Here is a 24081-nt window from a genome sequence, read left to right on the forward strand (position 1 = left end):
CAGCCAATCAATGTATGTTGGAGTAGGTGTGTCTAATTGACGCGACCAATCAAAAGAGCAAATGGCCAGGCAGAAGGACCAATGAGAGCGCGAGTGGTGCAGTATTTGAATTCCTACGGTAGGTCTGAGAGGTGGCGGCGGCGTGTTCGTGGGAGCTCGTTCTGGTGGCGGGGTTGTATCGCTTCTCTATCTCTCGCGGAGACCCTACGGCTCCTGCTCTGGCCTGTCCCGGGCCCCATGGCTCTGTTCCGACGCCCCGCGGTGAGTCAGAGGCGTGGCGGCTATTCCCCTGCGCCTGCCACCAGCTGGGACGCCCCTGGGCAGTTACAGTCACCTAACTTCTCCCTCTTGTCTGGTCCTTGTCTGGGGGGTTGCTAACGTAATCCCTCCCCGCTTCATATCCCGACCCCAAAGTCCCTGTCTCCCGAAGGAGGCGGCGTCATTTTGTAGAGAGAACCCCGGATCCGGTGTCGGGGGAATCTGAGTTCGAACTCAGTTCATCCCCTTTAGAGCTCTACACCTCCTGGTTACCTCTTTAGGTTTGGGGGACACTTGCCCTCGTGGTTCTCCCACCTTAGGCCCTTCACTGTCTATTTTGCGGGGTCTGAAATCTAGGTTCCCAACCTTGGTTTCATCTTCTATTTAGTCCCATTCATCTCACGTGTCCAGCATCCCTCCCTGCCATCTCTAGTGCCCAGCCCCCTTAGCCCTCTTACACCGACTTCACCCTGGTATAGGTCCCCCTCAAAACAGAATGATTACAATAGCTTGTTGGGTGGTCTCCCTGCCACTAGTCTCTCCCAGATCGAGTTCATCTTCTATTCAGTTGCCAAAGTGATTTTTCCAAAGCACAGGTCCACCCTTTCGCTCCCCTGCTCAGTAAACTACAGTGGCTCTCAATTATTCTCGGGATCAAATATAAAACCCAGTTTGGCATTCAGTGCTCTATACAACCTGCTCCTTTCCTAGCTTTCCAATCTTCTTACCCTTTACTCCCCGTCCTGTACTCTGCCATTCAGCTGTTGGTTCCTCAGGAGCAATACTTCTCTTTATTCTGTGCCTTTTCACTATTTCCCATGGTGGTAAGGCTCACTTGCTTTTTCTTTGCCTCTTGACTTCCCTGACTTCCTTCAACTTTCAAAATCCCACATTCTCTTCCAGAGGGCTTTCCTGCTCCCTTTGGGAGGCTGGCTCTGATATCACTTTTCACTTACAGTGACTACACAATTTTTGTGTATGTGTGCATATTGTTACCATCATAGAATGCTGGGCCTGGAGTCAGGAAGACCAGAGTTTAAATCCAACTTAAGATACTAGCTGTGTGACCCTGGGCAAATCCCTGTCTTCTGTATGCCTGTTTTCCTCCACTGAAATAATTGCATCTAAATAATAGCATCCAACTATCAGGGTTGTAGTAAGGATCAAATAAAATATTATTTGTAAAGGGCTTAGTTTGGTGCCTGGCACATAGTAGGTTTATTAAATGCTGCTTTTTCTCCCTCTTTATTAGAATTGTGCTAGATGAGTCTAGATAACTGGCTGAAAGGCTCTAGGAGTTCTTTGAGATCAGGAACTGTATTTTTATATCACTTTGTACACCCAGCTCTTAACACAGTGCCAAACACTCTAAATAAATGCTTGTTGACTCATTGTTGAGTGAATAACTGATGTTTTGGGGAAGTCACTTTGGCGGTTGTATAGAGTAGAGTGAAGTAGGAGAAACAGTTAACAGGCTATTTCGGTAGTTCATTAGAAAGGTGTTGACAGCCTCTGAACTAAGAGGGCAACTGTGTGAATAGAGATAAATTGATAGACATGAAAAATGTGGAAAAAGAATGACAAATTTTAACAATTGAATAGGTATGTGAGGTGTGAGTGAAGAGTCAAAAGATTACTTTGGAGTTTGTCAGCCTGAATAATTGAAAGGAAATTGTGATACCTTTGACAATAACAGGGAAGTTTGAAAGAGGTGGGTTTTAAGGGGAAGATTTTGAGTTGGAGATGCTTAGGAGACATCTGATTTGAATTTTGCAAAATGTAATTGGTCATGAGGGATTGAACTTTATAAAAGAGACAGGCTGGATATATAGACTTGGGGAAAAGTGATGGTAGTGAATGTAAATGGACAGATTGTGAGATATCCTGAGTGGATAATCTATGGGATATGAAGTTGTTCTATGATCTGGTATCTGTTGGCTACCCTAGATATAGTGAACTAGTTTGCATGTTCTCAGTCACCAATCAATTTCTGTGGGCACTAAGGCAGGAGCACTAAAGATAAAGGGTTCAACTTTCTCAAGGAATGGGGCATAGAAAATCCAGGTCTTGGTTTGGAAGGTGTTGATCTAGGAGGGAAAGAGCAAAGTCTTCAGTAAATCTAAAGAGAGATGGGAGATCAATCCGCCAGAAATGGGGAAGGGGGAGAAATAGCCAGCAAGCATTTATTAAGCATTTAGTAAATGCCAGCAACTGCACTGGGGAATACAAAGAAAAGCCATAAAAGCCCCTGCCCTTAAGGAGCCCACCTTCTAATGGAGAGACAACATATTAATAACTAGGCACACCCCAGATGTACATAGACTTGATGGAAGATAATCCAAGGGAAGGCAGTAAAATAGGGGGACTGAGAAAGACTACAGAATTTGCACTGAATCTTTAGAGAGGTCCAGGTTAGGGGATAAATTTTTCTAGGCATTGAGACAGCTATTAAGTTCAAAGGCTTCAGAAACGAGGTGGAGTGACATGTCAGAGGAACAACAAATAGGTTAATTGCTTTAACAAAGTGTGTAAAAGAAGGGAAGGTGTGAAAAGAATATAAAAGTAGGAAAAAGACAGATTATAAAGAGCTTTAATGTCAAACAAAGGAATTTATATTTGATTGGAGCTCATGGGGAGAAGGCAATGAATGAAATTATTAGACCTTGCTTTAGAAAAAAAACCAAACATCTTAGCAACTGAGTGAAGAAACCAGTCAGAAAGTGATTGCAGTTATCCAGGCAAGAGGTGATGAGAGCCTGAATTAGGATGGTGGTTTTGTGAATTGGACTTGTGTGTGTGTGTGTGTACGCACACACACTCAAGGGAGGTGCCTTCAAATGTAATTTAGAAGTTTAGAAGAAGGGAGAGTTTAAAGTAATGAGTTCTGATTTGGACATAATGAATTTGAAATGTCTGTAGGATACATAATTCAAGATTTCTGAAATGAAGGCAGTTATTGCTTCCTGGAATTCAGGAAAGAAACTAGGGCTAAATATACAGATCTGGGTATTATTTGCATAGACATGATAATTGAACCCATATGGAGTCTGATGAAAACACCAAGTAAGATAGTTTAGAAAGAAAAGAGCACCCTTGAGGGATAACATTTATGGGTTTAACCTCAGATGAAGAACCAGGAAAAGACTGAGGAGTAGACCCCCTTTAAGAAAGGAGGAGAACCTAAGGAGAGTATCCAAGAAGAGGTAATTTATTGTCAAAATATTGGAGAGAGGTGGGGCAGCTGGGTAGCTCAGTGGATTGAGAGCCAGGCCTAGAGATGGGAGGTCCTAGGTTCAAATCTGGCCTCAGACACTTCCCAGCTGTGTGACCCTGGGCAAGTCACTTGACCCCCATTGCCTACCCTTACCACTCTTCTGCCTTGGAGCCAGTACACTGTATTGACTCCAAGACGGAAGGTAAGGGTTTAAAAAATTAAAAAAAATGTTGGAGAGATCAAGAAGGATCAGGATTAAGACAAGGTCATTAAATTTGGCAATTAAAAGAACAGTTGAGAATTTTGGAGAGAGTAGTTAAGAGACCAAGGTAACTTTGAAGGGGACACTTTCCATTGAATGGTGAGGTCAGAAGTAAGTTTTTCTTTTAAGGATTGGGGAAACTGGCAAGGAATGAACTGATATGTCGGAAGTTCTGAAAAAGAGTAAGGATGCTAGTTGGGGTAATCTTCTGGAACTTGTAGGAGGAGCTAGGATCAAAGGTTCATGTAGAAGAATTTACCTTGGTAAGAAGGATCACCTTGTTATTTGAGACCATAGTGAAGAAGATACTAGAGGAAGAAATCAAAGTGATAGGAGATGAGAAGGAGCTTTCCATGATGTAAGTTTTTTTGTAAAGTTTTTTGGAATAGGGATGCCATTGGAAGCTTGAGGAGAGATTTTCAGGTCTGGAGAATAAGCTGTGGTGTGAGGAATAGAGAATGGATGAGGGAAGTAGTTGGATTGCCTTCTGGTTATGAGGGCTCAGATAAGATTAGATTGTAAATTTGTAGTGAACCCAGTCTGCACGGTCTTGTGACTTTCAAAGCAACAGATAAGTCTGAACTAAGGCATACAGGTGGGAGTTTGGCAAGACCTGATTGGTAATGGGACAAAGGGATACAAGAGTAGAGGATAGTTTATAGTTGAATTGGCTTTCATGTGGGAGGAGAGAAGATTGTGTTTAGTGAGAGCAGGGCTAATGACCTGGAAAAGTACTTTGGGATGGAGGGCTTTGAGGCCACAATGAGATTCAATAGGTTTAGATGGAATAAGGCATAAGAAGAGATCGAGTGAGAGAAGATTATGATGAGAAAAAGGAACTTTGGAATTCTTGCTGGAAGTAGAACACTTAAATAATGGAAAAAGCATCTCTGTGTGAAGGGCATGGGAGTTGAGAATGAGGAACTAGAAAGTTAGGGTAGTTGAGGGAACATCAACATGTACTGAAGTCCCCCCAAAGACAGGATTGTGTACATGCAATGTTCCATATCTTTAGAACTATTTCCAAACTGTGGAAAGAAGGAAAGTTGCTACATCATCTCAGCTCTTCTTTTAGCATTCTTCTTAATAGCCAAAATTCCTAATTAGCCTGATTATCTTTGGTCAGACATGTATCTTAGTCACTTTACCAAAACTCATTCTTGAAAAAGCTATCTTAGAGGTACAGCTAGATGGCTTTAGCAGATTGGGGACCCAGACTTAGAGAAGTGAGAAGTCCTGGGTTCAATTTGGCCTCATATTCTTCTTGGTTGGGTGACCATGGGCAGGTCATAGTGGGAGTCGCAACCCTCATTGTCTAGCTCTTACTTTTCTTCTGCCTTGGAACCAATAAGCAGTATTGATTCTAAGATAGAAGGTAAGGGTTTTTAAAAGACAAAAAAAAGAAAAAGCTATCTAAGACTACATGGACCCAGTATGGTACCTATCCTTATAAAAATAGTAACTGGTTACTTTTGATATTATAATTTTAAAAAAGATATTTTATTTTTCCAGTTACATGCAATAACAATTTTCAACATATATTTTCTGAAATTATAAGATCCAAATTGTCCCGCTCTGTCTTTTCCCTCCTGGAGATGGTGACTTGATCTAGGTTATACATGTTTTATCATGCAAAAAATACTTCTATATTGTTCATTGTTATAAGAGAATACTCATATAAAACCAAAATTCCCTACCCCACCCCCCCAAAACACAAATAAACTAAAGTGAAAAATAGTATGCTTTTGATCTGCATTCTGACTCCAATATCTTTCTCTGGAGATGGATAGCATTCTTTGTCATAAGCCTTTCAGAATTGTCCTGAATCATTATATTACTGAGAATACTAAGTCTTTCACAGATGATCATCATACAGTATTGCTGTTACTGTGTACAATGTTTTTCTGGTTCTGCTTATTTTACTTTGTATCAGTTCATTAGGGCTTTCCAGCTTTTTCTGATATCCTGTTCATCATTTTTTACAGCAACATAACATACCATAATTTGTTCAGCCATTCCCCAATTGATGGATATTCCTCCAATTTTCAATTCTCTGTCACCACAAAAAGAGCTGCTATAATATTTTTGGTTTTGACTTTTCCCATTTTTAAAACTCTTTGGGATACAGACTTGGTAGTGGTATTATAAGATCAAAGGGTATGCATAGTTTTATAGTCCATTGAGTATAGTTTGTTTGTTTGTTTGTTTCTCAAACCCTTACCTTCCATCTTGAAATCAATACTATGTATTGGTTCCAAGGCAAATGAGTGGTAAGGGTTAGGCAATGGGGGTTAAGCGTCTTGTACAGGGTCACACAGGTAGGAAGTGTCTGAGGCCAGATTTGAACCTAGGACCTCCCATCTCTAGGCCTGACTTTTAGCCCACTGAGGCACCCAGCTTCCTGCACTTTGGGTATAGTTTCAAATTGTCTTCCAGAATGGTTGGATCAACCACAACTTCCCCAACAATGCATTAGTGTCCCAATTTTACCAATTAATGTTCCTCCAACATTTATCACTTTCCTTTACTGTCATATTGGTCAGTCTGATAGGTAATAATATTATAACTTCATGATTACACCGTACAGCTAACCATTGTCATCATGCATAGGAAGTTATGTTTTTTTTTCCCCCTTTCCGTTCCTGCTTTCAAACAGTGGGATAGAATGACTTTCTAATATTGCTTCCAAATGGGATTTCTAAAAGGTAAACTTTAAAATAAGGCCCTATATTCCATAATTATTTTTCTATGAAACTTTCAAATTCTCTTGCAGGCCAGAGCCTTATTGTATCTTCAAAATATCCTTGCAGTGTAAGGAACTCTTTAACATAGAAGAGGATACTGAGGGAAAAGGCCATTCCTTATTTTCTATTTTAAAAATAATTTTTACGGGCAGCTGGGTAGCTCAGTGGAGTGAGAGTCAGGCCTAGAGACGGGAGGTCCTAGGTTCAAACCCAGCCTCAGCCACTTCCCAGCTGTGTGACCCTGGGCAAGTCACTTGACCCCCATTGCCCACCCTTACCAATCTTCCACCTATGAGACACATACACTGAAGTACAAGGGTTTAAAAAAAATAATTTTTATTAGTCTTTTGTTTTTATATTGCTTTCTTTTTTTTTTTTTTAGTATGCTCCTCTGCCTTCCCTCTACCTTGAATGCCATCTCTTATAAAAATAGATTTAAAAAAGAAGAGAAAATGAGTTTAACCAAATAATCAATACATGGGCTGATTCTGATGAAATGAAATATATGAAACATTTTACCCCAGTTTTACCTCCAAAGAAATGAGGATATTTTCTCATTATTTCCAAGAACATTATAATTACAGTTTTCAGTTTCTTGGAGCATTTTTAATGACTGTCAAATATTTTGTCTCAAAAGCTTAAATGATCTTTTCCTTAGGTATCTAGTGGTTTAGAGGATGTTAACAAAGGAGTTAATTCAAAAGCCACAATGCAAGTTACTGTTAGAAGAACTGCTCTTGAAGAAATTGGAAATAAAGTTACAACCAGGGGAACTCAAGTTGCTAAGGTAATTTTATTATTATTGTGTATGTCTTTGCACACTTGTTAATTACTGGAAAAGCTGGATTATTGAACACTAATGTCATAACTTTTTTATTGTAGAAAGTTGAGAAAACCAAAGTACCTGTGAAAAAAACCAAAAGCACAAATGTCATAAAAGAAGTGAAGCCTACAGCTGCTGTGAAACCAGTGCCAAAGGAAACGTTATTTCCAAAGGTAGGAAATCATAGATATTGTAGATGGAACCTACTAGGTTGGCTAATTTTTAATCCAAACACTTGGTTTTCCTTAATGTGTACCTTAGCTGACATGCCTTAATATGAAGAACTCTGGGCTTGAAGTAAAAAAAACTAGGTTCTGGTGCTGCTTTGAGGTTAGCCCTATGACTTTGGTCAATTTCCTCATTTTTAAAATTGAGATCATATTTAATCAATTTAACTACTATTAGTATTGTTTTATCTTCCATTCAGTTACACTTACACCCAATAGGCATTCCTATTAAGTTGTCCTCTACCTAGTTTGCTTCTCTTATTCATTTACACTTTATCTCTTTGAGGACTCTCCTTTCTCCTGATTTTCTTCCTCTCTTAACTACAAACCCATATGGATTTGAGTAAAACATTTTATAACTGTAAAATGCTATGTTATTATCGTTATCATCTTCATTATCATCATATGACTGCTCTTTGAAACTAATTTTCCCTAAAGAAAAATGGACATTCACAGCTAGATCCCTGCTTTGGAGCATTAGATTAAAGGAAATCAATGTACATAATATTCATGGTATGCTTTAGGATCATAGGATTGTTGATTTAGGGCTGAAAAGGGATCACTGCTCATTTTATAGATGAGAAAACTGAGGCCCAGAAAAATTGTGAGCCTGGGTTCTCTTACTCCACTCTACCATGCTTTGAGCTAGTGTTAGAATCATATTTGCTTTTAATCCCAAAACAACTTGGACTATTTGTAATAGATACAATTCTACTAAAAAACTAAGCTGGCACATGAGGACTTCAGAACACTGAAGTTTATGTGCTAGCCTTAAGTTAATATTAATCAGCACCAAAATACTGTATGTGTTAGAGGAAGTTTCATGTCCAGGATTTTGGGGTCAGGAGATGTAGCTTGCTTCTGCTCCTGACTAGCTAGAGGACTTGGACAAATCCCATAATTTCTTTGGGCACAAGTTTCCTTTGATGATTTGTAAGTTTCAGTTCTATGGTTCTTTGAGTTATCTGGTGGCTTAGTTAGTATAAAAATGCTAATGAGGCCAAGGAAAAGGCTGTTTTTTCCCCCATATATACAACTCGAATATTTACTGAGCAATTACTTTGGGCACTTTTCTGTCACTGGCCTAGTAACTTCATAATTGGTTTCGAATCAAATCTCTTCAATCCATTTTTCATGCTGCTTCTGATATGATCATCTTAATGTACTGATCTGGTCACATTGTTCCTCAGTTCAGATTCTTTCAGTAGCTTCCAGCTGCCTACTAGATACAGTATATACTTTTTTGTCTTTGAATTTAAGACCACCAAAAGATAACTTTAATTTACCTTCGCAGCCTTATTTTACACTAGTTATCTTTACATACTCTGTGTTACAGTTTACCTTGGGCACCTTTGCTGTTCCTCATTCTCATCCTCTCCTTTTTTGTTTCTATGTATTGTTGTTCATATTGTTCTTATTTCCTATATGTGGAATCTGACTCCTCCCCTTAATGAAGTCTGTTTAGCAGTGTGCCTTTCATCTACCTGAACATTCAGTACTTGCTTTTCCAAGCTAAACACATTTAGTTCCTTCAGCTGATCTTCATGACTGGAGGTTCTTAATTGGAGTCTCTTTCACCAACCAGCTTATTAATATCCTTCCTAAAATGTGGTTGTCAGAAGTGAACATAGCTCTACGAATCTCATCTAGGACTATTAATTCTTTATTCCCAAGTCTCACAACAGAGCTTATGTTGTGTCCTTTTTAATGGAAGGACACTTTTGACCCCCCTCCAAATAGGGAACTAAAATTCCTTGCTATACAGAAGGAAAGAAAAGCAGATAAAAATATAAATTTATGATGATGACAAAATTTATTTTAGGGCCCCTGCTAAGACTGGTGGTTGAATTTGAGAATAATTCAGGTTCATTTCTATTTGCCTCACTATGTTTCTTTTCCCTATACTTCCTCCCACTGGAGTCTGATGCCAGGATTATGGATTCGAACCCCTGTGGATCTCTAATAAACTTAAAAAAATTATTTTTATTTTCAGTTCCAAATTTATTTCCTTTACTCTTCCACCCATTAAGAAGGCAAGAAATATGATACTCATATATATGAAGTCAAGCAAAAGATATTTAGCCATTTTGGGGGGAGTGTGGGGAGAAGCAAGAAAAATAAAAGGGGAAAACTTTCACTCTACTCTGAGTTCATCAGTTTTATCTCTGGAGGGTGGATAACATTTTTCATCATGAATCCTGTGGAGTTTTGGTGGATCATTGAATTCATCAGTTACTAAGTCTTTCATGACTGATTGCCTTTATAATATTCCTGTTGCTGTGTACCTTGTTATTGTGCTTCTCATTTTACTTTGTATTAGTTCATATCTCTCTTCCCAGGTTTTTCTGAAGCCATCCCTTTCATCTTTTATTACATCACAATAGTATTCCATCAGATTCATATATTGAAACTTGTTTAGCCATTCCCCAATTAATGTGTATCTCCTCAGTTTCTAATTCTTTGCTACTTCAAAAAGAACTGCTATTCTTTATTCTTTTATTCTAAAAATAAAAATATTTTTGAAATGTGGATTCTTTTCTTATTCTTTTTCTTTTTGGCATACAGACCTAGTAGGTATTGCTAGGCCAATAGATATAGAGAATTTTATAGTCTTTGGGGCATAATTCCAATTTTTTTTCCAAAATGGTTGAATTAGTTCATCACTCCACCAATAGTGCATTATTAGTGTACCTATTTTCCCACATCCCTGCCAGCATTTGTCAGTTTTTTTATGTCATCTTAAACAATCTGACAGGCATGATGGTGGTACTGAAAAGTTGTTTTAATTTGTATTTCTTTATTAGTGATATAGAACATTTAATTTTTTTTCTTATTTTTTCAATTAGATATAGCATTTTTTACAATGGTTTTCTGACATTTTTGTGATTCAAATTCTCTCCCTTTTTCTCACTTCCTCTTGAGGCTTTCATGTAATACATATTTCTATATTCTCTGTGCTGTGACAGAAGACACATATCACATGTACAATAAAAACTTATGAAGGGAATAAAGTGAAAGATGGTGTGCTTTGATCTGCAGTCAGATTCCAACAGTTCCATCTTTGGCTTTCAATAGCATTCTTTATCATTGGGTAGCAACTTATTATAAGGGTTTTCTTGGGACCTTGTTTTGATGGTAAAAAGTCCTTCACAGTTGATCTTTGTACAATATTTCTGTTACTGTGTATACTATTCTCCTGGTTCTGCTTACTTCATTTTCTATCAGTTTATATGTCTTTCCAGGTTTTTCTGAACTCATTCTGTTCATCATTTCCCATGGCACAACAGTATACCATTACAACCATATACCACAACTTGTTTATTCATTCCCCAATTAATGGCCACCCCCTTCTTCAGTTTCCAATTCTTTGCCACCACAGAGAGTTGCTAAAAATATTTTTGAACAAGTAGGTACTTTTCCCTTATCTTTTATCACTTTGGGATACAGACCCAGTAGTGATATTGCTGGGCAAGAGTTATACATAGTTTAGTGGCCTGATTTAGAACATTTTTTTATATGGTTATTGGTAACTTAGATGTTTTCCTTTGAACACTGCTCATCATATCTTTTGACTATTATTTGGATAATGGCTCCTATTTTTATAAATTTGGCCCCACTTCCCTATACATTTGAGAAATGAGACCTTTATCAGAGAAATTTGTGATAATTTTTTTTCTAGTTTCTGGCTTTTCTTTTAATTTTGACTCCATTGGTTTAATTTGTACAAAGCCTTTTTAATTTCATGTAAACAAAATTATTTTACCTTCCATGAACCTCTCTGTGTCTTGTTTGACTATGAACTCTTCCTCTGTCCAAAGACCTTACAGATAACTTTTTCCATGCTTCTCTAATTTGCTTTGACATTACCCTTTATATCTAAAGCATGTACCATTTTTACTGTATCTTGGTATTTACTGTTAGATGTTGGGCTTTGCCTAGTTTCTGCCAGACTACTTTATAGTTTCCCTAGCAGTTTTTGTCAGATAGTAAGTTCTTGCCCAGTAGCTTGGTTTATTTGGTTTATCAAACACTATGTTACTGTGCTCATTTGCTTCTGTATATTGTTTATCTATTCCATTAAACAGCCACTATTTCTTGTCAATACCAAATTGTTTTGATAATTACTACTTTTGTAGTATAGTTTGAGATTTGGTACTGCTAGTCTCCCTTCCTTTGCATTTTTTCATTGATTCCTTTAATATTCCTGACCTTTTATTCCTCCAGATGAATTTTGTTATTTTTTTTAGCTCTATAAAATAATTCTTTGGTAGTCTGATGGACATGGTATTGAAAATATGCAATAATTTAGGTAACATTGTCACTTTCATTATATTGATTCAGCCTACCCTTGAGCAATTAACATATATATCTCCAGTTATTTAGACCTGTCATTATTTATGTGAAGAGTGTTTTGTGATTGTGTTCATGTAGTATATATTTTGGCAGGTAGAATTCCAATTATTTTATATTATCTACATTTATTTAAAATAGAATTTCTCTTTCTATTTCTTCTTGATGAGTTTCCTTGATAATATATAGAAATGATGATAATTTGTGTGGGCTTATTTTCTATCCAACAACTTTACTAAAATTGTTAGTTTTTTAGTTAAGAGTTTAGAGTTCTCTAAGTATAATATCATAGCTCTTGAAAAATTAGCTGTTTTGTTTCCTCATTGCCTATGCTTATTCCTTTGATTTCTTTTTCTATTCCTACTGCTTTAGCTATCATTTCTAGTATAGTACTGAATAATAATAGACAGTCTTGCTTCACTCTTAATGTTACTGGAAAAACTTTTAGTTTATTCCCATTACAGATAATGCTTTCTCTTGGTTTTAGATTTATTACTTATCATTTTTTTTAAAAAGCTCAGTTTATTCCTGTTTCTAGCATTTTTAATAGGAATGGGGGGTCATGTTTTTCAAAAGCTTTTTCTGTATTTCTTGATATAATATGACTTTTGTTGTTCTTGTTATTGATATGGTCAGCTATGCTCATAGTTTAATATTGAACCAGTGCTGCATTTCTGGTATAAATCCTGTCTACATAATGTATGGCTTTTGTGGTATATTGATGTGATCTCCTCATCAATATTTTATTTAAAATTTTTATATTAATATTCATTAGGGAAACTGATCTATATTTTCTTTCTTGGTTTTTGTTCTCCCTAGTTTAGGTATCAACATTATATATGTGTTATAAAAAGATTTTGGTAGGACTCCTTTATCTATTTTTTCAAACAGTTTATAATATTGGAATTAATTGTTCTTTAAATGTTTGTTAGAATTTGCTTATGTGTTCATCAGGTCTTGAGGGTTTTTCTTTTTTCTTTTCTTTTTTTTTTTTTTTTTTTTAAACTCTTTCCTTTCTTCTTAGAATGAATACTAAATATTGGTTCCAGGGCAAAAAAAGTGAGTGTTAAGGGCTAGACAATTGAGATAAATGAGTTGCCCAGGATCTTATAGGTAGGAAGTATCTGTGGCCAGATGTGAATTTAGGACCTTCTGTGTCTAGGCTTTAGGCTCTCAATCCTCTGGGCCACCTATTTGCTCAGGGGCTTTTTCTTAAAGAGTTTCATTTATAACATTTAAAGTAAAATAGCTCCTAATATTTCTTCTCTTTGTGTGCCATCAGTGTATGTTGAAAAGTATGCTGTATTTTCATTTTTCAAACTGGCAATTGGGCTTTCTTCTTTCTTAAAAAAAACTAATTAGCTAGTGCTTTATCTATTTTATTGTTTTTCCCCCTCAAAATCAAATGCTAGCTTATTAGTTAAATAACTTTTTTTAACTTTTAATTTTATTAGCTTCCACTTTACTTTTTTTTTTTTTAATTTATTTTTTTAAACTCTTAACTTCTGTGTATTGGCTCCTAGGTGGAAGAGTGGTAAGGGTGGGCAATGGGGGTCAAGTGACTTGCCCAGGGTCATACAGCTGGGAAGTGTCTGAGGCCAGATTTGAACCTAGGACCTCCCGTCTCTAGGCCTGACTCTCAATCCACTGAGCTACCCAGCTGCCCCCTTCCCCTTTACTTTTAAGGATTTCTATTTTGGCGTTTAATTAGGGATTAAATTATTTTTCTTTGAATTCTCCCATTTGTTAATCGGTTCTTTCATACTTTTATTAATATAAGCATTTGGAGATAAAAATATGACCCTAAGTACTGCATCCCACAAATTTTAGTGTGTTGTCCTATCACTGTTATCCTTTTAAATGAAATTAATGCTTATTCCTATGATTTGTTCTTTGATGTACTCATTCTTTAGCATTAGATTATTTTGGTTCCTATTAATTTTAAATTTCTGCCTAAAAGGTTCTTTATGGATTTGAATTTTTAATTATATTATTGTCTGAGAAAGTACACTTAATATTTTTGTGTTTGTTACATTTTATTCCCTAAAACGTGGTCATTTTTTTGAAGTTGCTGGGCATAGCTGAGAAATAGGTTTATTCCTTTTTATTCCCATTCATATGTATTTATCCTCCAAAGGTCTTTTATATCTAATTTTTCTAAAATTCGATTCATTGTCTTAACTTCTCTTTGTTTAGTTTATGGGTTAGACTTATCTAGGGCTTAGAGGTGTAAATTGAAGTCCCCGTCCCTCTAGTATAATTTAACTGTTTCCTCTTGTAAATTATTGAACTTTTCTTTCAAGAATTTGGATGCTCTACTATTTAATGCATATATATTATATGTTTTTTTTTTCCCTTCATGACTTTCAAGGAGACCAATAATTCTTGAGTTCTATTTCCTTGATCTATTTTCCAGGTCATTTGTTTTTCCTATGAAATATTTCACATTTTCTTCTATTTTTTTTGGCCTTTTGGCTTTGGTTTATTGTTTCATCATATCTCCTAGAGTTGTTAGCTTCAATTTGACCAAGCCTAATTTTTGAAGCATTATTTCCTTCAGTATTTTTTGTGCCTTTTCCTTACCAACCTGTTAATTCTCTTTTCATAATTTTCTTGCTTACCTTTCATTTCTTTTCCCAATTTTTCCTCTTCTGATCTTATTGGAGTTTTAGAATAACTTTTTACTCCTTTTAAAGCTTTTTTCCAGATTTTTCTAGGTATTCTTGATGGACTTGTGTCTAATCTACATTTTTTCTTTGAGGCTTTTTTTTTTTTTTTTAAACCCTTACCTTCCGTCTTGGAGTCAATACTGTGTATTGGCTCCAAGGCAGAAGAGTGGTAAGGGTAGGCAATGGGGGTCAAGTGACTTGCCCAGGGTCACACAGCTGGGAAGTGTCTGAGGCCGGATTTGAACCTAGGACCTCCCGTCTCTAGGCCTGACTCTCAATCCACTGAGCTACCCAGCTGCCCCCTTTGAAGCTTTTCTTGAAGTTGGAATTCCTTTATTAAATTTGTTGCCTTATTGAGGAAACTTTCCAGCTTACTTGTATTATAGGGTTAAATCCTTCTAGGTTTGGAGTTTTTAACTTTTTTTGTGTCATGGACCCCTTTGTAGTGTGTTGAATCCTGTGGACTTCTCATAATTTACTGTTTGTTGTCTACATTTGTAATTAGTGGAAATGCTAAATTTTAGTGAAAATAAAGAGTAATTTTTTCAACATCCTAGTTAATTGATCTGTAATCTATGCACAGATCCAAGGTTGAGAAACCCTATTCTAAGTCATCCTTTTGATAGTAACATTCATCTTATTTACTTGTTTGCCAATGATTTCTTCATCTGTTCTAATGGTAAAAATGTTAACCACTGAGGGATAGACAGTTTTTTCTTAGTGAACCTCTCAGTATATTATACCTAGAGCAAGTTTAATAACTAAAGGAAAATCTGTTATTAAAACTATTATATTTTATTAAATTTTAATTTTACAAATTCTCTTTTGTTTTATCCCTATTTGACCCTACCCAGCAGTAATCACTAAATTTAAATATATACATATGTATATATGTTATTCTTATAACTTTCTGCTATATTTGAGAAGCAGTCTGAGAAGTAGAGTGCTATTGGTAGTTAAGGACTTGAGTTCAAATCCTTAATTCCTTTTTTCTCTCATTGTGACTTTAGACAAGTTAGTTATACCTCCTGGACCTCTTTTCATTGCTATTAAAATAAGCACGTTGGATTAGATGATTGATGATGCCCCTTCCAATTGTAGACCTATGATTTCATGATTTTACCATACTCATAACAAGACTCATACCAAGCATGAGGTCATCTCTCATATATAGCAACTTTATATCTAACTTTTATTTACTCATTCATTCCCTAGAGTGCACTCTCTTTAGTGTACTAGTTTTCTTCTACTCATATTTGGTCTTTCAAAAGGATTTTTACTGTAACTGGTTGATGTGATTCTTTCAAAGGTCCTAGATTCTCTGAGTAGCAAAAGTTCATCCAAGAATAGTTGGCCCAGAGGTCTCAATGAATTGTTGTGCTCAAAATAGGGTCTTAGTCAGTCTTTGTTTCTTAATGAGTTTTCTATGTAGCAGTGTAAAATAGGTCTTCTAGGAATTATTAAATGATTTCTGAACTTAAGCAAGGAAGTTTTTGATTTTGGAAAAGTTGAACTGAAAAATTTAGATGTGAACTTTAAGGTAAAGGAGTAAAGGGTGGCTAGGTAGAGTGCTAGGCCCAGAGTGGGGAGGATCTGGTTTCAAATATGGCCTCAGACACTTTTTAGCTATGTGTTAAAAAAAAAAAAAAGGCAACAGGGCAATATGTCTGTCACACCTTTGTGACATGAATTTGGTTAACTTGGATTAAATAAGAATTTTATAGATGGAAAGGCACCTTCAAGATGATTTATTTTATACATATACATATGTTATATATGTCTATCCTCCAACATAGGCCAGAATCATTTCATTATGATTCTAGCTGATAGGACAATATATAAATCTGATACATGGACATGATTACTGTTCCATTCGTTCAGCCACAATTAAATCCAGGTTTCCTGGGTAACCCACTGGTGGACAATTTGCCCTTGTTAATATGGTGCGTTGCTTTACCATGCACTTTCTTCATAATCTTATTTTTTAAAACTCTTACCTTCTGTCTTAGAGTTGATTTTAGAATTGAAGGGGGCTGGGCAGTTGGAGTTAAGTGACTTGCCTAAGATCACATAGAGGATGCATAGCCACCTGGCTGCCCCTCTTCATTATTTTATGAGAAAGGATAACTATTACTCTTCCTGTGTTGCAGATGAGAAGATAGGTTAAGAGAAGCTAATTATGTACCCAGCGTTACACAACTGGCAAAGATGATGAATCTTATCCTTAGAATGAGGAGATTTTGGTTAGAGGAACAAAAGCAAGATAGACGCCTGAGTTTAAAAGTCTTAAGTTTTATTTTTAGAGTGGTCAAGACAATAGTCTCTTTCTGTGATCCATTCTCTTTTTGCATAAACAAACCATGAGAAGCAGTATTTTAATTAGAAATCTGAAAATGGCCCTTTCTGGCCATTCCTGCAGTTAACCTCAGTTTCAGATTGGATATTTTATTTCAAGTGACTGACAAAAATCAAGACCCACTTCTTAATAACATCTTGCATTTTATTTATGATAAGTCTCCAGGCATATGTATGGATTGCTACTGTATTGTTTTTTATTTACTTTTTTTAAATCCTTACCTTCTGTCTTATAATCAATACTGTGTATAAGTTCTAAGGCAGAAGAGCAGTCAGGGCTAGGCAATGGGGGTTAAGTGATTTGCCCAGGGGTCACACAGCTGGGAAGTCTGAGGCCAAATTTGAACCCAGGACCTCCTGTCTCTAGGTCTAGCTCTCAAATCACTGAACCACCTCGCTGCCCTTGGCTACTGTATTAAATTGTAAAATAAATAAAATATTTGAGCCAAAATTTTCTCTTTCTAGAAAACTAATTTGGGCCTTTGATTTTTAGACATTTAGTGGGGTTTTTTTAGTTGTCATAAAATAGGTGAAAAAATTGTTAAGCTTTAGGATAGATTTAAATTACTAGGCTAAATTTAAATAATAAACAGGGAGCATTTTGTTCAGTACTGTCACTTGATACTGCTATACCAGTTTGGCCTCTCATTTATCTTTGATAGTTATAGAATTTATGTCAGGTAGTTTGTCAACAATCTCTTATTTTAGGAAGATGTGTATGCATTTTGAATCTCAAAAATATATTTGTTGTATTAATTTCTTGATAAAAGAGGAAATTCCCGTTAGACCAATATGTGCAGTTGAAATGTTAAGTTAGGCATTTTATTCAGTCTTCACTTTCCTCTTAATGTTTTATCTATAGAGCAAAAAGAGAAAAGCCAGCTTTCCTGATCTTTCAGTTCCCAATTGATTTCTCACTTTAAAATGAATTAGCCTAAAGGAAGAAAATTCTTTCTTAACCTGCAGAGAAGAAGCTAGCTCTGTGATGGTGGATTATCACCTCTGAATCCAGGTGTTTAGATTACTTTCTCCAGTATTCTGTTGTGACTTTTTAAAAAATCCTTTTCAGCAAACAGTTACTTGAATGATTCATTCTTAGCCCTGAAAATTATTGCAGTTGATGTATACCGTTATTTTTCATTCACATATTTTCAACTAAAACTAAAAAAAGTCTATTTTTACCTTTTATTTTTCGTGCACTTTATAATCTTAATTTCTGCTGTTTTAGGGTCTATCTCCAACCCCGATGGATGTTTCTATGAAAGAAGATGACCTGTGCCAGGCTTTCTCTAATACATTGCTATGTAAGATTGAGGACATTGATAATGAAGATTGGGAGAATCCTCAGCTTTGCAGTGACTATGTTAAGGATATTTACCAGTATCTGAGACAACTTGAGGTATACCTGCTTACATGCATAGAGTACTGTGGTAATTTGGAAGCATGTATCCATAGCAACATATGACAGTAGGGTTATTATTATTTTTAAATTTCGTAGGTTCAGCAATCTGTAAACCCACATTTCTTAGATGGAAAAGACATCAATGGGCGTATGCGTGCAATCCTGGTTGATTGGTTGGTACAAGTCCATTCCAAATTTCGCCTTCTGCAGGAAACTCTTTATATGTGTATTGCAATCATGGATCGTTTCTTACAAGTAGGTATTATAGTAGAAACTTTATCCCAGTAGTTTGGTTAATTTTGGGGCTGATTTGCTATCCTTTACTTACCTGCTTCCTGGAAAGAAAATGGAGTTTTATAAGTTCATAATTTATGGTGCCCTGCACATAGTGGGCTTAACTAATATTTATTAAATTAGAGATTAAGTGTGGAGTCTGTTCTCTTTTCACAATTTTTAAAGATAAGGCCTGAAAACTATAACCTAAAAAGTTTGGAAGATTCAAGTGCTAAAGTGGTGGCCCAAGAACTTGGATCTTTTTATTCTTCAGAATGTATATGCAATCTCTCTGATCAGTTTCTGTGGTCTTTTGCTAGAATGATCTTAGCAGCACAGATGAACAATGCTGCCATATTTGACCTAAAGTTATAGTTCAGTTATTTTTTTTTAAACCCTTACCTTCTGTCTTGGAGCCAATACTGTGTATTGGCTCCAAGGCAGAAGTGTGGTAAGGGTAGGCAATGGGGGTCAAGTGACTTGCCTAGGGTCATACAGCTGGGAAGTGTCTGAGGCCATATGTGAACCCAGGACCTCCCGTCTCTAGGCCTGGCTCTCAATCCACTGAGCTACCCTGCTGCCCCCTAGTTCAGTTATTTTAAACAGATCATAGTTTTAAAAGTAATTCCAAAGTCTAAAGCGGCGTTGGTGAAGGTTTTCAAGTTCATGTGCCCAAACTGCACCTTTGAGCTGCCTGTGACCCCCTGCATTACCCCAGAGAGTGGAGGGAGGAAGTGCTTGCTTTGGGTGGCTGGACAGAGGGGTGGGGCATGCAAAAAATGTCCTTGGATTCTGGGGAGAGGGCAAACACAGCAGCTCCTCCATGCCAGGGGCAGCACGCATGCCAGTACTTCACCAGTGCTGGTCTATAGCATACTTGCCTATAATATTTGGATACCTTAATCTTTTAAGAGTTAAGCTTAAAGGCTTTTCTTCTCTGTGGAATATTCTTTTTTCCTCATAACTTCTAAATATGATTTACTCCTGGAGGAATGGATGGATCTGAGAGCTATTACAATGAAGAAAGCTTCTTCCTTCCCCCCAGCCACTGCTGTCCAGGAGGGTGGGGACACCCTTCACTCTCAGTATCCTAACTTGGCTCACCTTGGGAATGAGGGGGCATATTCCAGTTCTTAGAAATCCCTTTCCCCATTGTATTTCCCACTTAGGTCTTCTAGATTCTAGAATCTTTACTAATGTTGGGAGGGTGGGGTTGATTTCTTGTTTTATGTGTAACAGATGAAACATTACTGTTTCATGTAGGTTCAGCCAGTCTCTCGGAAGAAGCTTCAGTTGGTTGGAGTTACAGCACTGCTTTTAGCTTCCAAGTATGAGGAAATATTCTGTCCAAATGTTGATGACTTTGTTTACATCACAGACAATGCATATACTAGCTCTCAAATCCGAGAAATGGAAATTTTAATTCTGAAGGAATTGAAGTTTGAATTGGGCCGACCACTTCCACTCCACTTCTTAAGACGAGCATCAAAAGCTGGGGAGGTGAGGGACTTCAATTTGCTACAACTTATAGTTAAATTTGAAATGACTGCTATTTTGACTGCTAATCTGTTTATCTAAGTGTTTATCTGTAATCTAAGTGTTTGAAATGATACACCTTGCCTTACCTGCATTTGTATGATAGGAAACTACGAATTTACTAGGAAATGTCTTTTTAATCTTTGAAAAGCATATGATTATTTGTGGAAATGGCAACCTTTCCTCTTCCATTTCTTCTCTCCTGTTCTATTAAATATAATTTTCAGTGCCCAGCAAGGGGTAGAATAAAGTGGGTTTATGTCTATATGGTTTTGGTGAGGATTACTTATTTATTGATTTTCAATTCAAACCTGCAGTTTCATTGGGGTAGGGAAGATCCAGTAAAGAAATACTCTTTTAGTGCAGATCAACAGCTGTTTTGTAATACTAGTCTTATAGAGGTGCCCGGCATCATGAGAGGTTGAGACTTGTCCAGGGTCACATAGCCAGGTATCTTGTGAGAGGTAGGACTTGAACTCTGATTTTACTGACCTGATGGCTCTATCCACTATACCATGCTGTTTTTCTTAACTGATTTTTCAGAGTTAACAAACCTGACGCTGTAATGGATGTGATTCTTTTACAGGCAGATGCCGAACAGCATACGTTAGCCAAATACCTGATGGAGCTGACTATTGTTGACTACGACATGGTGCATTACCATCCTTCTGAGATAGCTGCTGCTGCTTCTTGCCTATCTCAAAAAGTTTTAGGTCAAGGGAAATGGGTGAGTGTCAGTTTCTGGTTGGTGTAGGATTTCCAAAGAAGTTTATGATACAGTTTGGGGCCTCCCAATGTGAAGGGGGAAGGAGGCCCACCGTTCATTCCAGGGTGTGCTCATTTCATCTCAGTTGCTTCAAATTTTGTAACCCACCGCTGTGGACTATACTCTACTTTTAGTCTTCAAATCTGAACTGTTCTCCATTAGGGTTTGTTACAAAAGTAGTAGCTCTTTTGCATTGCTTCAGCATAATTTTCAGAGCTCTCACTCTGTGTATGAATGGGCTTTTGAGAAGTTATCTTAGGACCTAAATGATAGGCCCTATTAACATTCAGGAAGCCAGTCAGCCTGGCTGAATTTAGTTGTTTGGTCTAGTGGTGTCTTGTTTACTATGCCCTAAATAGGCTAGAACAAAAATCCCTGGAGGATCACATTTTGTTTAAAGTGTTCCTGCATTGGGTAGGCCACTTTTGGCACCGTTTCATTTACTATTTCTGCATCTTTTCAGATAAAACCTTGTAAGTTAAACTGTCATGAGACACATAGGACCAGAGACCTCAGCTATCAGCTGTAGAGAGAGACCTGGACTCCTCGGTCTGGGATGTGAGGGGACTTGACACAGCCCTACCCAGCCTTTTAATTTCTGATCCACACGATGTTCTTCTGAATATCTAAAATAAAGGCTTTATTTATAGAAATAAAGTTCTATACCATTTCACCTGGGAAAATAGCAAATTCCTTTAAAAAAATTTTAAGATTTCACTTAGTTTATTGCCTCAGAATGGAAAGAAACATGGTCCTTATTTATAAAACCCTTACCTTCTGCCTTAGAACCAATACTATATATGGGGATTAAGTGACTTGCCCAGGGTCACACCAGCTGGGAAGTGTCTGAGGCCATATGTGAACCCAGGACCTCCTATCTCTAGGCCTGGCTCTCAATCTACTGAGCTACCCAGCTGTCTTTTCCCTGTCCCCCTTCTTCTGCCCTGTCTATTTTTTAATGGCGAGATTCTTATTTAGAATAATCTATCTTTGTAAAATAAGCTGTTCTAAGATGTTGAAGTATAACAGAGTCCCTTCCTTAGGACAGTTGCTCATCTCTTTGTTCTACTTGTATATTCTAGAGCTTAAAGCAACAGTATTATACTGGTTACACAGAGAACGATGTGTTGGAAGTCATGCAACATATGGCCAAGAATATAGTAAAAGTAAATGAAAACTTGACAAAATTTATTGTAAGTATTATTCCTTCTTCAACTTTGGGATTTTTAGGGAAATGGCTTACTCAGTAGATATGGAAGGCCATTCCTGCAAAAAGTTTTTGCATGTTTGTAATACAGACTTGGGGTGGCATTTTGTCAGGGAGAAAATTCCCTAAGTCAGCTCTGGAGCTAGAGTAGTACTGGGGACTTAACAGAGTGAATTTTATAGGCACAATACTTCATTATTCTAAATCTTTGTATTGTGGAAAGAACCCACGGCAGAAAATTTGTTTTTGAATCCCGACTTTGCCACTGATTCCCTGTGTGAAAGTCAGGCACATTCATTTACCTCTCTGAGTTCTGGTTTCCTCTAAAATGAGAAGCTTTGACTAAATGTCTAAGGGGCTTCTCCATTTGTTATTCTTTTACATCTATCCTTATACCACTTTAGTATCTTGGGCTTCCAAAAGAACAGACCGAAAGCCCAGCAGAGCTATGTGGCGGACAAGTGACCAGAAATATATACGGAAGGCTTTCTAAGTGGCTGGTAGAGCTGTGGGGCCTCCGTAGGGCAGGTCAGCAGATACCTGAACTGTCTGTATGGACACGTTGTAGTCTGTCTGCCTCATTTTATCCTTTATTTTGCCTTTGTTGTTCTCTTCTAGCTACCCAAGGAAGAGTAAGAGTTCTGTTTGGCTCAAGACTTGATTCACTTTCTTGTATTTGTGATTGATAGGAATGTCGGGCACTGCCAGGCCCCATTGGTGCTAGAAAGTCAGACCCAGATCCTTGATGATTTTGGGCCCTGATGATTATTAGCTAGTGTTTACCTTTATTGCTGACTATGGCAGTTAATTTTGAAAGTGACTGTCCCTTTAGGCTTATGCCATTGTTTATAGGAAAGGAAATGTATGCCATCTCTACTCTCTGGGAGCATAGTCTACTTTCTCTCCATTAACTATAGAGCCTTTTTCTTCCTCTCAATGAATATGGGAGGAAAGGAGGGTATCTGGTGTTACTGAGCTCACAGGGTGATTATGTAGGTTAAACAAAATAACTTCTCCATAACTTCAAGTGCCACAAAAATGTCTGTTGTATTGTCTTAGAGCTTTCACGTGTCCCTTGCCTCAGAAGGTAATAATTCTTTTTGGAGAATAAATGTTGGGTCACACTTTTATGTTTTGTAAACTGCTTTTGGAACAACCAGAACTAACTAACATGCTGACATTGCTTTACTTGGAATCATTTAGGCCATCAAGAATAAATATGCAAGTAGCAAACTCATGAAGATCAGCACCATTCCTCAGCTAAATTCAAAAATTGTCCAAGACCTTGCATCACCTTTATTGGGAAGGTCATGAGATGGTTGGACCCAAGTCGGAAGAAGCCATGCACTCTTATACGTCGGCTTTCATTTGGCACATCTGCTTTTTTGTGCACTCTTTTGGCCTTCGTTGTGGAATCTTTTCCTTTTGTTTTCTCAATGTACATTGAGGAAAAATAAAATCATAATTTTCCTTAAGGAAACTTGTGTATATTTTTCCTCAGAATTTAATGCTCAATCATTGTAAATTTACTTTGATTTGGTATTATTTGACTGTTATACACAGCAATTAAGTCATGAGCTTTCTTTTACTTAACTGTGATACAGGCCTTCCTTTTGTTCTCCCAAAGACCACTGAATTTTCAAAACTTTTTGAATAGAGTAAGGTTGGAATTTTTTAAAAAATTGTATGTGAACAGATTTTTGGCTTCAATCAGTTTAAGATGGAATAAAAGTAGGATTTCTCTTAGGTATACCCAAGGATTTTTGACTTTACATATAGGAATGACTGACCTAAGAGAGTGGTTAGGAGGAAAGTGTCCAGGCAACTTTTGGAGAGGTGAGTTAGGAGTGAATGGCCCTGACTCTTATGTTCCCCTTGTTTTGGTAGCTAGCAGACATAGCATTTAGTGTGTATTAATTCTTTCTGCCGGAAGGGAAATTTATTCCTAGCACATTTTAGAATTGAAATGTAGAACAACGTTTCTCAGTGATTTCG

At 37.0% G+C, this 24081-nt stretch overlaps 1 protein-coding gene across 1 annotated transcript; it reads left to right on the forward strand.

Moving 5' to 3' along the window:
- The first annotated feature begins 237 nt into the window (after positions 1-237).
- Positions 238-23414, forward strand: CCNB2 (cyclin B2). The gene is made up of 9 exons (XM_044662381.1): positions 238-261; positions 7137-7265; positions 7361-7474; positions 18131-18301; positions 18401-18559; positions 19841-20077; positions 20700-20840; positions 21962-22072; positions 23290-23414. The coding sequence occupies exons 1-9, from the start codon at positions 238-240 to the stop codon at positions 23398-23400; spliced, it is 1197 nt and encodes a 398-aa protein (XP_044518316.1). The 3' UTR covers positions 23401-23414.
- Positions 23415-24081: the final 667 nt, after the last annotated feature.

Source organism: Gracilinanus agilis, chromosome 2, assembly GCF_016433145.1.
Source record: "Gracilinanus agilis isolate LMUSP501 chromosome 2, AgileGrace, whole genome shotgun sequence".
NCBI lineage: Eukaryota > Metazoa > Chordata > Mammalia > Didelphimorphia > Didelphidae > Gracilinanus > Gracilinanus agilis.